The sequence below is a fragment of the Echinops telfairi genome, unplaced genomic scaffold (genome assembly GCF_000313985.2).
Source record: "Echinops telfairi isolate 266 unplaced genomic scaffold, ASM31398v2 ScPeMD7_7463;HRSCAF=8501, whole genome shotgun sequence".
Taxonomy (NCBI): domain Eukaryota; kingdom Metazoa; phylum Chordata; class Mammalia; order Afrosoricida; family Tenrecidae; genus Echinops; species Echinops telfairi.
This window is the reverse complement of record NW_022111363.1, coordinates 8,473,408-8,489,645: the sequence shown is the minus strand read 5'-3', so window position 1 is coordinate 8,489,645 and position 16,238 is coordinate 8,473,408. Positions and strand designations below refer to the sequence as shown.

The following is a 16,238-nucleotide window of genomic DNA, read 5'->3' as shown; positions in this document are numbered from 1 at the left end:
AGGTGAACACCAAAGGTAACGGGAATATATTATACAGCGAGGAATCCGAGTGGCTCCCTGATGAAGTTGGTTAAAACCTGTTTCTGCTCCCTGAGAACAGTAGCTTCCCCCGTGTGATGCGTCATACTGGACCACTGTACAAGCAAGGTCTCAACACTCACTTCACATTAACAGCTAGCTGGAACGCGTCCTCCAGCCAGTCCAGGAGCTTATGTGTGAATTCACTCACATCTTGCTGTAAGAGAGGCAGACGTTGCAGAGGTGTTAGACACAACACCACAGTGCAGGAAAAGAAAATGTGTGCTTATCCCACTGGCGACTAAGATTCCACTACTCTGAAAGGCTTGCTAGGGCCAGGTAGCGTGAAGCCGAGACGACAGGTAAAAAGAAGGTGAGTTGGGTGAGTCAAATGTGGCTAGCAGGGAACTGAAACTCTACCACTTCCTGCCGGGACTATTTGTGGCAGAGTAAAACAAGGAAACAAAATCTTCTAAGTAGGCCTCAAAATAAGAAGAAAAGAGTCCCGTGGAGAATAAGGCAGGAAGGAGAGAGCTGAATGGAGATGGAACCATTGAGGAAATCCTTCCCTGGTTGGACAGAGCTGCAGGCCCTTCCTCGAACTAGAGAGAGAATACAGTGCTGGAGGAAGAAAGCAGCCGTTCTAAGAGTGACAGCTTTGCTCTTTGGTTGGAGGTAGAGACAGGGAAGTCCTAAACCTGGAAGAAAAATGTTCGGAAAACTCAAGCTTTGATAGCTGCGAAATGACAGTTTCTATTTTTAGTCCCAGGACAGTGTATCCACAAAGGACTTGCTATGCTTCGCGGGGATGCTTTCTCCTTCCACCCCTTCAGAGGCCAGGGAGTCGTCTCTTACTTACAGCAACACTACAGGGTGGGGTAGAGATGTTTCCATGGCTCTAAGCTTCACGGAAGCAGGAAGCCTCCTCTTTCCCTGGCGGATGGTCTCGTAAGCTTGTTAGTAAGGCAAGTGCTTAACCGATGCACCACCAGGATTCCTTTCTATGGCAACAATCCCTATAAATCTATATTCTTTCTGGTACTAGTTCTTGTTCCCTGTAGCACAGCCATCCCTGCCTCCCGTCCCACAGACACAGACATGCTACCACCACCACCACCACCACCACCTGTTTCTTCGGCATTAGAAAGTTCAAGGGGGGCAGCCATGTCCAGAATTTATACAGCTAAAATAAAGCAGTAAATACCACAGATACAGAAACAAGGCATAATCAGAAAGCTCTACGGAGTTTGGCAAACAAAATAGGAACAAGACTTCCTCTTTCGTACCTGCTGTTCGTCAGACGACCGGAATGCTCCCTTTAAGAGATCCAGGGCTGCTGAAGGGTCTACAAATTTGCGATTTGATCCCATCATCAGAGCAAAGAGATACTGAAGCTCTTGCATAAACACGATGTTCCTCTTTTCCTGTGGAAACACTGTGGTGAATGCTCTCACAGCTTTGCGCAGAGCGGAGATGCAACAGTGCCAATGGTTGCTCCTCACTCTATTTAGCGGGAGCCCTGCTGGTGCACAAGGTTACCAGTCGGGCTGCTAACTGTGAGGTCAGCAGTTTGAATCGACCAGCCACTCCACTGGGAGAAAACTGAGGCTTTCTATTCCAGACACTGTTCGCGGGCCAGTTCTACTTGCACCACATACTGGGTCTCTACGGATCATAAGCGACTCAGTGGCTTTGGTTTGGGCGAGAGCTCAGTATCAGATCTCAAATGACACGACAGTGACTCTGTTAAGCCTGCAGAGTACTCTACAGTGCACATGTTACGTAGAAGCCAGAGAAGTCCTATTGTCAGAAAAGCAAAATAATTCATTTTTGATGTGGTCACCTTCCCTTCCTGTTAGAAAAACACATCGTCAAGGTGAACTCCTGGCAAGCCCTAGGCAGCTGGCAGGAGCAGACAGACATCTCCCCTAAGAATGGCCTGCTAGGCTCTAGCATCCAGTGACCCAGAATGCATCACTTGGGCTAAGCCGCTAGAGGAACCACGCAGGCCAGCATCCATCCTCAGAGCAGACAGGAGCTTCTCAATCTCCCTGCCCAGAGAGAACGCCAAGGCTGGCATGACATAAAGCTTTCCTTTTGAGGAAGTTTTGAATGCCAGTCCTACTCCATATTTCTACTTCATAGTGCTTCTCAGAGAGAAGGGGAGGATGGAGAGAGGGAATCCAGTTAGAAATGGAAACAAATCATCGCAGCAGCAGACTAAGTGCATCGCAAGTCCCAGAGTTCACTCAACACGTTAAAGCCTTTGGGAGGAAGAAAGGGGTATAATGATGATGTGGAAATTCCCCGGCAACCACATACCGTGTGGCTTCGACAAGTCTCAAGTACATTCTGTGGCAGGCTGTAGCTGAGAACAAGCCTGCGAAACTCCGGCAATTGGAAGAGGGACTGAAACGAGAAATACAGAAAGAAAGGGGGGGTCAGACAGAGTCTTTTGTCCCAGAGAACTGCAAATTAATTTCTTCCACCTTAGCAGTGTGCATAAGTGTCAGCCTAACAAAGCTCACCTCGACTACGGCCTAAGAAGTAAGTATGGATATGTGCAGAACACGTGCTAACCCCTTTGAAACAGCCTAACGGGGAGCAAGAGTCACAGAGTCAATAAGCTATGCAGAACATGATGCAGTCGTTAAAATGCCACCACAGACAAATGCTTCCACAAAGCAGGACTGCTATGCAGTGGGGCAAACAGACGGTCAAGAGCCACAAGGACCAACATGGGGTAAGTCGCAGAAACACACTGAGCTCAAGCACTGCGTGGACGCCACCTACGCAGAAAGGCCCCTTCCATTTCTCTCTAACCATCAGCCCCTTCCGGGCTTCATCTCGCCACCTCCCTCATGAAATTCTCAAACTGCCCTCCACCACGCGTACCCAGCAATCCCGCTAACCTAAGTGAAGGGAATTCTCCACCCAAGAGTTTCAGAAGGCTGCTAAGAGACAATCCTGGTAAAAAGGCAAATACACTGACATTACAACACATTTAAAGTCAACCACCTCAAGCAGAGCTCCTATTTGAAGAAATCTTACAACTGTTTGTTTGTTTGTTTGTTTGTTTGTTTGTTTGTTTGTTTTCGGGGACCCACTGGTTTCCCTATCATGCCCAACAACAAACTTTCATTCCTTTGCAATCCGACTCACTTCTCCGGTCTCCAGAACTGGCTGCTCAGTATCATGCAGGAAAAACGAGCCTCTGAGAAATGATTTCAATGTCCCTAGGAAACCCTCGCTTCTTCTCCCTTTTCCTTGTCTCCTCCTCTGCCTATTTCAGGTTCGTCTCGCCACATACACTTGACAGCCTGAGCTCCCCTGCTTCCTCAGAAACCTTCCTTGGTACCCTCTCTACCTGCTGGCTCTCGCCACCACCTCTCACTGGTCTTCAGTGGAGGGGGATGTGAAGAGAGGAAAGGTTCTTTTGTCCTTTCTCTCCCTCTCTTGTAGATACAAGAAAACTAAATGATGCCCGTTTCCACATTATCTCCCTACCTTCCATGCTCAACAGATGCCAACATCCTTCGGAAATGAAGTCACACCACTTCTCTGCTACACACCTGTTACACCCTTTCCCTCCTATACCAATAAAGGCCACCCCACCTCCACCATGCTTCTGTGACCACAAGACTTCCTCTGCCCCCTCCCCGCCTTCTAGTCACACTGGCCTCCGTGCTGTGGCTCATGCACATGCATCTGGCTCTGGCTCTGGCTCCTGGGCCTGCATGCTTTTACCTGCTGCTCCTTCCGTCTGGAATATTCTTTATGTGATTATATGAGGGGGTTTTAAGAAGTTTGTGTAAAAATGGAATGTTTACAAACTTTATAAAGCCCCCTGTGTATACATCATTTCCTCGGCTCCTTCAGCCCTCTGGCAAAATGCCCACTGGCATGTAAATACCCCTGTCCCTGCTCATCCTATATACGGGGAATCCTGCCCTCTCCTGTGGGATCCTCGCTAGCCTGGCTCTCTGCCCTCATCCCTTTGTCTTTAGGGCACTCTTACGGATAAGTGTGTTGTTTCCACTTTTGATAGGTATTTTATTTATTGTCTGGCTCACTTTTTCAGAGTAGACTGCGTGAGCACAGAGGCTTGCTCTTCTTTGCTGCTGTTTTCCCAGTGTCTGGAACGGTGCCAGGAGTGAACGAATACCGGGACTGTGCATGGTGGTAAGAGATAAATACAATGCCATTCTTGGGCTGCGGTAGGTAGATGCCACGTACCAGGTCAGAGAAGATGGCAGGACTAGGCATCAAGTTTGGTGCCGCAGATCTGTCAAGTTTAAGATTCCTAGGAGGTATTTCCCAGCCACTACGCCCCTTGGGTAAATTCATTCACTCCCCTTTAGTGGCTTTAGTACGATCTAGATAGCACTATAAACTGCTACACAGCTGACAATGATTATGAGGATGGCGCAGGGCCGGGCAGTCTCATTCTGTTGTGCACAGGGTCACTGTGGGTTGACACTGATGAGAGAGCACCTAACCGCATATGAGGGGCTCAGAAAAGTTCACGGGAAAATTCCGTAATCTTTTAAAGCCACCTCATATATTACTGATTTCCAAAAGTATCCCTGTAACCAGGGAGAAAGACGAGGCTGTCTGCTCCCATAAGAGTTACATCCTCAGAAACCCACAGGGACAATTCTCCCTTGTCTGACAGGGTCGCTATGGATCAGAATTGACTCAACGGCAGAGACTTTTAGCGCAGTGGTTCTTCCTCCTGCTGCGACCCTTTCACACAGGTCCTCATGTGGTGGTGACCTACCCCCAACCATAAAATTATTTTCGTTGCGACTTCATAACTGTAGTTTTGCTACTGTTATGAATCATAATGTAAATATCTGATATGCAGAATGTATTTTCATTGTTACAAATTGAACATAATTAAAGCATAGTGATTAATCACAAAAACAAAACTGTATGTAATTATATATTGTGAGATATTTATTTCTAATGACAAATAAATCAAATTTTGTCTTGAAGCATGGTGTAGCATGGGTAACCGTCTTCACGCCGGACCCACCTGGAAACAGATAGAGGACCAGTGTCTCGGTTCCCAAGACCACCGGCAATATGTATTTTTTGATGGTCTTAGGCGACCCCTGTGAAAGGGTTGTTCGACCTCCAAAGGGGTCACGACCCACAGGTTGAGAACCATAGTTTTAGACAGTCTATCAGATCCTTTTTTCTAAATTACAGGCTCACACTTCACTGTTGCCATGTTATCTCCATAGCCTATCTTCCACAGCCTCCTCCCACTCAGGATGTCTAAAACTGGAAGGGACGCTCCCACTGGTAACACATGCCCAAGTGATTCTCCTCTGGTGCCAGCCCTGGAGTCTCTAACTCTTCTCAGCACAGGCCCCATGGCCAATCATTCACCAACGCTGGTCTCCTAAGTGTCCATGGAATAATACGCTCACTTCTTTCCTCCCGTGACCTTTGCCCCTGCCCTGGTTCAGGCATCATCTCCTGCCTGGATGTCTACAGTAGCCTTTAACAACTGACCTCATTCACTCTTTGCTGGATGTGATATACCAACCCCAAACAACAACAACAAAACCAAGCTCACCGCCACCAAATCCAATTCACAGCCCTCCTATGCGACAGAGGAGACTGCCCCAGGGGTTTCTTTACGGGAGTAGACAGCATTTGCTAAATGCTGGTATGAAATACCTGCTCGACCTATTGTAACCACAGAACTTTCGTTTGCTTGTCTGTTTTTGAGCACCATCCTAACTAGGCACCAGAGTCCGTACCTAAATACAAAAAGCAATGCAAATAACGTCACTGAAAAAAATACCCCACTTTTGTATATAGACTCCTGTTTTTTAAAAGCCGTGGTTGTCACATTTCAGTTTCACAAGTTACATGTTTCCCCAAAGACATAGTTGTCTCTTTAAAATGCCATACCTGAATAACAGCATTAAACCAGCACGTATTGCCAACGTTTTTCAGACCAACCGGCCAGCCATCGACCCTCCTCCAGTCGTTGGGACTCGGATTCTCTCCCCAGACTTCACATCGCTTTCTCTTGGAGCGCTTGGCGTCCACAGAGGTCGCTTCATGCAGCCTAGAGCGTGTGTGCACACCACACCGCCCAACAGAGAACAAATGAGAAGTGAACAAGCAAACACTGTAGCTGGTCAGGACCAAAACACACCACCTGGACGATGCGGGCAATCTTGCGTAGATCATCCAAAATGCTGAATATACTGTTTAGGGGCAATGTCTGGCTAGAGAGTAATTGGAAGATTATATACAGCATCTGTGAACAGCACAGTTTAGACAGGGGGATGTTAAACCTTCCATAGTGCTGATTGCTCTTAATAAGGTCCGTGACAGAAGCACGTTGAGACCTGAGGCTCTTCAAGGTTACCATATTAAAAGTTTTAAATGTCAACAACAGAGCACGCCTTATCTCAGACTTGCCATTAACAGAGCAACAGAGAAGTTCTGCTAAGGATAAGAGATTCCAACCTGCCCAGCACACAAGACCCAGGCCTCCTTCCCCTGATCAAAATAAGCCAGCAGTGTGAAAGGATGACCAGATCCAGAAACTGCCCACCATGAGAACGGGCTGTGAATCACTTAAAAAAAAAAAAAAAAGTCGCCAAATAAGCACCAGTTTTAAACAGCCTGGCACCTGGTCCCTTCTGAGGCAGGTGAGTTAAGGGGAAACTTTCATTTTCAAAACTCCAGTAACATCTCAAGTTATTAAAGAGGCTATAAAATAACCAGGTACGTGGGCTAATTTTGTTGTTATTGTTGTTTCTTAAACTCCTAGCAATTGTGAACTACAGGCGTCTCAAGGGCTGCGATAAGACCTTTGTCATAAGTTGCTTTTTACAAAGTGGCCCAAGGTCTAAATACAACTCAGGTGAATTCAAATTTCCTCCTCAAAGAACTTTCATCGCAGGCTGGATGAAAGGAGCTCTGTGGATGCATTTGAGTAACATTTTGCAGATAGCTGCCTTTGACCTACACATTCATCAGGGGAGTAGAGATGATAACTTCAACCAGTCACCTGTTAAGATCCCTTCCATCGGCTTGAATTTTGGGAGATTCCAGGAGACTCAAAGCAATGGCAGCCTGAAGATCGTCTTTGTTATCATGGGTAAGGTCTATCACTTCTGTAAGACAGACAGACAGTTCATTAGTCTATATTTGCGAGAGCATTGCCCCCCTGTCTGTACCGTAAGAAAAATGGCAGACATTCAAAAGCCTAGATAGCCTCCCCAACTCCCACTACAATGGCTCATCTGTGCTACAACTTTTATTACTCTATGCCACAGTCAAAGGAGTAACTTATAGCTACAATATGACTTTACAGTGTCCCACGGTCCGCAGATAACATAGGGCGGAGATGCAATGAGTCAATTATCTACTGCAGTCTCATTCCACGAAGTAGAAAAACTCACCCCAAACACAGAGGTGGAACTGTCTCCTTATTAGTCATGATAAAACATCAAGCATTTAAAACACACTGCCATCCAGTCAACTTGGACTCACCAAGACCCTAGAGAACACAGTTGAACTGAACTGCCCCAGTAGGATCCTGAAGCTTTACAGGAGGAGTAGGAAGCCTAATCTCTCTCTCTCTCAGAGAGCCAGCTAGTGGTTTTTAAGTTTCAAAGGAAACCACACCCAAACTCACAGCCATCGAATGAAACCACTGGCAGGGACCCTATAGGTCAGGGTAGATAAAACTGCTGCTGTGAGCTCCAGAGACCACAGAGCCCTGGTGGTTTCGAAAGGCTGAGCTAGGCTTGCAGTCGGCAGTCCCAGGGCTCCTCACGGCGCCACCGGGATTCCATAGAAGATCAATATATAATAGATTTCTATACGTGAACATTGGATTAAAAAGAACATAATTATGTGCGGACATAAGGATAACACAGAGCCATGGACTAGAACACAGAGTCCTGAAACAAACCCGGGTGTCTACCATCAACTGATTTTCCACAAGAAAATTCATTTGGAAGCAGTATCTTTTCAACAGATGGTGCTGGAACAACTAGAAATCAACATGCAGACCGTAGGAAGCTAGACTCCTCCTTCATACAAAAATTAATTCAGTGGTTCCAGAGCAAAAACTATAAAACTACCAGAAGAAAACAGCATAAAGCTCTGTAATCTTGGATTGGACCGTGGTGCCTTAAACAGGCTCTTTATAGCCACAAAAGAAAAGTCGGCATATGGGACCCCATCAAAGCTGAAAACCTTTCCACTTCCAGACACCTTCAAGCACGACAAAGAACCCAGAGGCGGAGGTTCTGATTCAGACCGCAACAGATGAGTCCTGATAGCGTGGAGAGGAACAAAACAAACTCCCTAGCCCCACGGAGTCAGGAATAGCCCTGCGGACTACTATGGCCCCGCGGGATTCCGTTCAGTTTTGAACCTAAATTTCCCCTCGAACTATCCCTTAACCGAATAACAAGTTAGCTCACACAGAAATGGAGTATCACTCTTGAGTTAAGAACGCTTTTATTTTTATTTATTTTTCTGTTTTTAGGAACGCTTTTAAAAAATCATCTATGACATCAAATGGCCAGCAGATAAGAAGTGGGTGGATGAGGGGGGGGTGCATGTGCTGTGAGACTACGTCGTTAAGTGAGTGCAGAGCCACTGTAACAAAAATATAAACACTGAGAACATGCCAGGAATGTAACGAGAACCCTTGTAGAAATTCTCTGTGTAGACATTGAATGGGAACCCTTCCACTGAAAATACAATTATTTTTTAAAGCAATAATAAAAAGAACCTAGCTATGGAGTATTTAAGAACTATTGCAATTCAATACTAAAAGGGGCAAATATCTTCACCTTTTGAATAGGGCAAGGTTTGAAAGGATATCACTTCAGGAAGATATACAAATAAGTAGCTAATACGCATATGAGAAGACGCTCTCCATCACTGACCATTAGTGAGAGGCAAATCGAAGTCACAATGAGGTGCCACTGGACACTCATCAAGTGGACTGGAATCAGACAGGCAAATGCTAAGTAACAAGCTATGGTGGGGATGTGCAGCAAGTGGACCCTTCCTACATGGGGGGGCTGCCAATGCATAGTGGTACAGACACACTCTGGGAGGCAATCGGGCAGTTCCTCAGAAGTTAGAAACAGAATGACCGTGAGGCTCAGCAATCCCACTCTTGGTATATGCCTGAGAGAGATGAACACTTAAGTCTACAATGTGTGCACGAGGGTCCAAAGCAGCATTATTCACATCAGGCAAAACGTCGAAACCCAAGTACTTATTAACTAACGATAAAGCCAAAACCAAAACCACTGCCATCAAACTGATTCTGACCCATGGTGACTCTCTATAGGGTTTCCAAGGCTGTACTCTCTACCGGGGAGAGGCAGTTCCTCTCCTGAGGAGCAGATAGTGGGTTTGAACCACAGGCCTTTCAGTTAGCAGATCAATTTCTCACCCACAGCACTACCAGGGATCTCCTTGGCTCCTTTCATTAAACACTGATAATGCCCCCCCAACATAAAAAAAAACCCAACCCCAAATTCATTGCCTCAAGTCAATTCTGACTCATGTATCCTATGACAGTGTAGAAACTGCCCATGCAAGTTTCTGAGACTACAACTCTTTATGGGAGTAGAAAGCCTCATATTTCTCACCTCAAAGTGGCTGAACTTGAGTTAGAAAGTGGTTTCTAACTGCTGACCTTGAGGTTAGCAGCCCATCTCTTAACCCACTAAGCCACCAAGATTCCTAACTAATGATGCTGTTCTTATTACGTGCCAGTGAGTCAGAACTAACCCACAGTGACCCCTACACACAAGCAAAACAGCCCTGTCGGTCCTGCACCATCCTGTAAGGATAGGGTAAGCAATATATTGCATATCCATACAGTGGAATACTATTTGTCAATAGAAAAGAAGTACTGATAGTCTGCCACAGCACGGATGAACTTTGAAGACATGATGCTGAGAGAAATATTTAGTGACAAGAGAACAGTTTTATGATTTCATTTACATGGTATGTCCAGCAAAGGCCCCTCCAGAGGGACAGAAAGCAGAGTGGTGGCCACCTGGGCCGGCTTCCCAGGCTTGGAGTGGGTGGCCACTCCCAGTGGGGAAGGGCTGCTTACGGGCTTCCTTTGGGAGCAATGAACAGTGCTGGCCGTGCAGAACCACTGGATTGTACACTTTAAATAGTACTCACTAACACACAATGGTATGTGAATTCTATCTTTATAACACTATTAAAAAAATAAAAACAAAACAATGCCCACAAATCATAAGGGGGGGGGAGGAATCTCGATTGATTTGAGATAAGTAGCATGCATAAGCAAAAATGAAACCTCGACTTCTGAGCAATGGGGCATCCTGTGCGCCCTCCTCAGTGATACAACTGGAAATATTATTCATATTTCCCATAAGGTTGACCTCAAACCTAAGTTCAGGAAAACAGTGAAATAAATCCCAGTTGTGGTGTATTCTATAATACAATGGGGTCTGACTTGGGCCAAAGCCCCTTCCCTAAGCAGGGCGAATAAGGAAGACTTTAAAGAGATATTACAAATGGAATAAATACTCCTTGAGTAGATGCCAAACAATTAAGAAAAACATTTAAATATTGGGAAGATTTAAATATAGATTACTCAAATGAAAACTAAAACAGTTGCCTTAAAGCCAGTTCCAATTCACGGCACCCGGTGCATGTAGAGTGGACTGCAAGGCGATGGCCCTGCGAGAGCTGATTGCCAGACAGCTCTTGAGAGGCACGTCTGGGTGGGCTCTAACTGCCAACCTGCTGTTTGGAAGTGGAGGGCTGAATCAACTGAACCACGATGGATTCCTAATATAGCCTACTTTTTAAATTTAAATTAAAAAACATACCATCACAACAAAATGACAAAGTATCTAGAAATATAAATGTATAAGACAAATGCATGGCCAGGAAGACTGCTATAAAACTGCCAAATCTCCCCAAATTCATTTATAGAATCAATACTCGTTGCGATCTAGTCGACCCCAACTTGCGGTGACCCACAAGGACGGAGCAGTACTGCCCCCCAGGGATTGCAGGCCTGTAAGGTCCACAGAGCAGCCTGCCTCATCTTTCTCCCATGGAGCAGGGGGTAGGTTTAAACTACCACCCACCCTGCCAGTTAGCCGCTGAGTGCTTAACCACTGTGCCACCAGGGCACCTATACATTCAATATAATTTCCATTAAGTCCCAAAAGGAAATACATACAGACCCTGACAAGGAAGTATTTAACCAAGCACCAAACAAAGCTGGATGAACACTCTGGAGGAGAGAACAGTGGGACCGACAGTTCCGGGGGGACATGGGAGAGGGGGAGGTGGGGCGAAAGGAAGTGGTGTTAATAAACCCAGGGACAAGGGAACAACAAGTCATCCAAATCTGGGGTGAGGAGAGTGTAGGAGGCCTGGTAGGGCATGATCAAGGGTAACGTAACCAAGAGGAATTACTGAAACCCAAATAAAGGCTAAGCATGATAGTGGGACAAGAAGAAAGAGCTAGGAGGCAAAGGGCATTTATAGAGGTCTAAATAAAGGCATATATATGTGTAAATAAATTTATATATGAGGATGGGGAAATAGACCTATGTGCATATATTTATAGGTGTAGTATTAAGGTAGCAGATGGCCATTGGACCTCCATTCAAGTACTCCCTCAATGCAAGTATACTTTCTTCTATTAAATTGGCATTCTATGATGCTCACCTTCCTGACATAATCACTGAAGCCCCTAATAAAATGATTTTTTAAAAACCCCACAACTCATTGCCATCAAGTCGATTCCGACTCATAGCATGATAGAACTGCCCTTTGAGTTTTTGAGACTAACTCTTCACAGGAGTAGAAAGCCCTGTCTTTCTCCCTCAGAGTGGCTGGTGGTTTCAAACTGCTCACCTTTGAGATGGCAGCTCAATGTCTAACCAACCAGGTCTGCAAAAGAATGCACCAAACCAAACCCACTGCCACTGAGCCAATGCTGACTCAGAGCAATCCCTGTAGGTTTCCGAGACTGTAATTATGCGCACAAAGAGCCCAAAAGCTAAGGTGCTTATGAAGATGGAAAAGGCGGGAAGAGAAAGCCCCATCAGATAGCAAGATGGACGATGGCACTGAAGTATAGGTACTGGGACAACTGGGTAGCTATATAGGGGAAACAATCTACTTATACTCCTCCTTCATGTTATACCAAATAAAATAAAATGAAATTCAGATGAACTAAATACTTAAATATGACAAACAAGATATTACTATTTAAGGAGGAAATAAAAGAGACCAACCTGACGAATCCAGGGTATAGAAGGCATTCTTGCACAGACCTTAAGAAAAAGACTACAGCACATAGGCCCCCAAACAAGGGTTAATATCAGTGATGTACAAGGTATCCCTACCCATCAACACAAAAAAGGCAAACCATTAATTGAAAGATCAACAGAAGGCATTTGGAGAATTTACAAAGAAGAGGGACCATAAGTAGCCAAAAACGAAAAGGTGCACCTTATTGAATTATTCAAATTAAAAACCGGATACCATTTCACATGGGCAACAACTGTAGAATCTGATATTATAAGTTTGACGAGAAATAGATTTTAAAAAATCACATTAGAAGATGATGCCATTATCTTTTAAGTTAGAGATGAACCTATCTTAAAACCCATCAATTACACTGCTAGGTCTATCTATCTAACAAACGTGCATCTCCAGTTCCCAGCTCATCGTTAGGAGCACTGGTGGCTTGCAGGTTACATGCTGGGCTGCTCACCACCAGGTCAGCATCTGGAAATCCCCAGGGCTTCCTATTCCTGTACAGAATTACAGGCTCGGAAATGCACAGGTGTAGTTTCCACCCTGTTCTCACAGGGTAGCGACGATGGCAATGATTCCACAGCAGTGAGTTTGTGAGCCCATCTGTATTTTCCTCCATGCAATTTATTACCCTATAATATGCTGTATGGTTGATTTTTCAGCTTGTTGTCCCTCTCTCCCTACCCCCAAACCCAGCCAAGGGAGGAGGGGGGAGCTATACACGGAGCCCTTGTGGTGTAGCGGTTTTGAGTTAAGCTGTGATCCACATGGTCAGGAGTTCAAAACCACCAGCAGCTCTGTGGGAGAAAACTGTGCTTTTTACTCCTGTATACAGTTATAGTCTCGGAAACCCACAGGGGGTGGGGGTAGATATAAATCAGCATTGACTCGATGGCAGTGAATTACATGAAAGGTAGGGATTTTTGTCTCCCTTGTTTATGACTCTGTTTGCAATGCCTAAAAGAGTGCTGGGCACACAGTAAGTGCTCATTAGACAGTTGTTAAATTCCTGTAGAAAGACAATTCAGAACTGCTTCGAACTGTGCCTGGCCCAGCAGTTAGCTATCATTATAATTATTTCTAAAATATGGGCGTGAATGAATAGAAATCCACATATACCCATCTCCTCTTGGCTGCCAGTTCACAGCAGACCCATGCCCAGGAACAAGCCAGGTTATACCTACTTGCTAAGGCTTCCTTGTTGGCAGCACTCCCCTCTGCGCCGGATGGCTCTGTGGCCTCGCTGTCGGGACTGGGCTCCTTAACTCGTTCATCTGTGAGAAGACTGACAGCCTGTGTGATGTCACCGTTACTAGCCTAGGAGGACAATAAATGGAAACGTCAAAAGCAAAGCACCACAGAGATTTAAATTATTAAGCAAAAAGTTTGCTGGTGAAAATGCCTTACTATCCTGAAGACACACTGAGAAAGTCTAGGCGCCATTCGAAGGTGGCACTTAAACATAACAAAAGATAGTCCTGTTAAGGGGGTGGTTAAGTCTCGTGCCCTTGAAGCATGTGCACTTGCAGGGGGACAGCTGTCACGCACTGAGTTTCCACCACAGCCAAGCAAGAAAAGCATTCTGCCTGGGCTGGTTCTCACTGCTTCTGAAGAGGACTTCACAGGCAGGCTACAGCCCTGTGTGCACAGGACTCAGGGCTTCTCTCGAACCCTGCTGTTTTCCAACCAAACCCTAAGCCTCGTATCATTTCATTAGTCAGCATTTCAGACCGTATCATTTAAACATATAACCAGCAGAGCTATGATTATTCCACAAGAATAACAGCTTTCGAATATCAAATAACTATTTTCAACCTCCCTGATTCACTCAAACATATTTTGGCTTGTTGGTCTGAATCAGGATTCATATAGTCCATAAGCTGCAATTGATCGTTGGTCTGCCTATGACATCTCTTCAGTTACAGGGTTCATGCATCCCATCACGGGGGGGCCCTTGCCTCCCCTCACCCCCTATCCCTGCAAGGTCTATGTCAAAGACACCACTGTAAAGCTTCATCCTCCTGGCTACCGTTTCATTCTAACCCAGAAATAGCCTGAACTGACTAACTCCATGCTAAAGTGTGGTGACTAATTGGGTCTTGAAACCAACCTTCAGCGCTTCATGAAGAAAGGAGGGGTCCTGAATGCCTGTGATTTCCCGCAGCTGGTTTAACAGCATTTGGCAACTCTACATTTGAGAGACAAAAAAGAAAAGTCAGTCAGAAAAATATGCTTGAATCTCCCTCGCCTCGCACGAATCATGACGTTCGGGAAACAGCGAGTACAGGTGAGGGTGGGGAGCAACGAGAGCTCCCCAGCAGTGCTGCTGGGGCTGTACCTGGGGCAGCCATGGTGGAAGAATGCATGGCACTTCCTCAAGGAGCTGGAAGGAAAACTGGCAGGTGCTGCCGCGAGCCACGACTGGGCAGGGAAAGAAGAGCTGGACCCCACACAAGTGTACCCAAGTGTACCGCAGCACCACCCCCAAGAGCAAAGGGACGGCAACAGCCGCAATGCCCCTCAATGGAAGACGGGGTCAACGGACCATGGTCCATTGACCCAGTGGAACAGAACACAACATGCAAGAATGGCATGTGTGCAAAACACCTCACAACACGGATGAAGGTGGAGGACATGGTGTACTGAGTAAAACAAGTCGGTCCCAAAAGACAAATACTGTGTGAGACCACTATTAAATAAAAGGTTTACCCTCATGGTTACCAATGGTAGGAGGGAGAAGGTAGACACTGTAACATGGGTGAAGGGCAAGGCATGTACAGTAAGGAGATCAGAAAGAAAAAAAAAGATGGAGGTAGGGAAGACACTGGTTATAGAAACTGTTCTACCCACAACCCTGCAATTACAGTGGTCCACAGTGAATGCATGGACAGACACACAGAATGACCGAGTGTGGGAGGGGGAGTAGAAGTACAGCTGGGACTTTGTATAAAAGCTTGATAGAAGGTATTTCTGAGTATTTACATTGCTGCAAATGTATCCATGAGTGTGGTGGCGCACACAGGGGCAGAGTGATGGGGCCTTCTTAGACAACCTGAAGGGCTGTGTCCTGGGGCCTAGCGGTGCAGGGACCACACAGTCCACCAGGACAGTGTTCCTCAAGGAGCGGCCATCTCAGGTGTAACTACTGGTCTCCCCAAGCCGGGTAGAAGAAGAGTGGAGAAAGCCGAAGCGCTGTAACAACAAAGTGTCTGGTGGACCAACGGGCCACACACGTGTCAGCCTCCAAGACCCGAGACCAGGAGAACTGGGTGCTCAGCTGCCACTATCCCTCGGAAAGGACTCACACTGGAAGGTCCTGCAAAAGGCGGGAAAAACTTAGGGCAGAACTCAAAATCATGAATTCTTTCTGGTCAGACAGACAGCGGCAGAACCCGCAGGGCGATGGCCTTAGTCTGTCCCCCTTCGATCGAAAGGGCAACCTTTATCCTGGGACGAAGTTCTGAGGGGGAGGAAAGAAAGGAGCCAGGGAAAACAGGGCGGTGGCAGAGAAGTAAACGACAACGCGAAACAAAATGTTGATGGATTGTTGAGTGGAAAGCCGCACTGCTCTGCAAACCTTCGTCCAATTTGCAGTAGAAAGGGTGTTTGTTTTTTCAAATAAGTTCCATAATTAAAAAAATCAAATAGTCATTTAAAAAAAGAAATGTAAGTCAGGGCACATTATGGAGTCAGTAAAAGCATCCTGGATAAATTGTTCTGAGACTGGTTTTGTTTTTTAACTTAGAAAAACTGGCACAAGCTCCACACTCATGAGGAGTGGCCAGCAGACCCACGCCGAAATACCAAAACTGTAACTTCTTTAAAAGTTCGGTCAGGGACAATGCTGTGGGTGGTGGGAGAAAAGCGAGTAAACAGCAATGCTACAAATA

The 16,238-nt window shown here is 45.9% G+C and overlaps 1 protein-coding gene and 1 pseudogene across 4 annotated transcripts in view; one reads left to right on the top strand and one right to left on the bottom strand.

The window, feature by feature from the left end:
• The window catches only part of USP28 (ubiquitin specific peptidase 28), a 44,688-nt gene extending 30,157 nt beyond the window's left edge, over positions 1-14,531 (bottom strand). For 2 of the 4 annotated variants that reach the window (XM_045283625.1, XM_045283626.1), the window contains exons 1-7: positions 14,459-14,531; positions 13,533-13,665; positions 7,061-7,166; positions 5,947-6,106; positions 2,341-2,427; positions 1,305-1,442; positions 162-235 (exon numbers count right to left, since the gene is read on the bottom strand). In XM_045283625.1, the coding sequence (XP_045139560.1) occupies positions 162-235; positions 1,305-1,442; positions 2,341-2,427; positions 5,947-6,106; positions 7,061-7,166; positions 13,533-13,665; positions 14,459-14,527 (767 nt within the window). In that variant the 5' untranslated portion in view covers positions 14,528-14,531. Of the gene's footprint in view, positions 1-161; positions 1,283-1,304; positions 1,443-2,340; positions 2,428-5,946; positions 6,107-7,060; positions 7,167-13,532; positions 13,666-14,458 lie in introns of those variants that run through there. The other 2 variants (XM_045283627.1, XM_045283629.1) reach the window with 2 other exon arrangements.
• A 77-nt stretch (positions 14,532-14,608) lies between these two features.
• Positions 14,609-16,238, top strand: part of LOC101639462 — a 14,339-nt pseudogene continuing 12,709 nt past the window's right edge.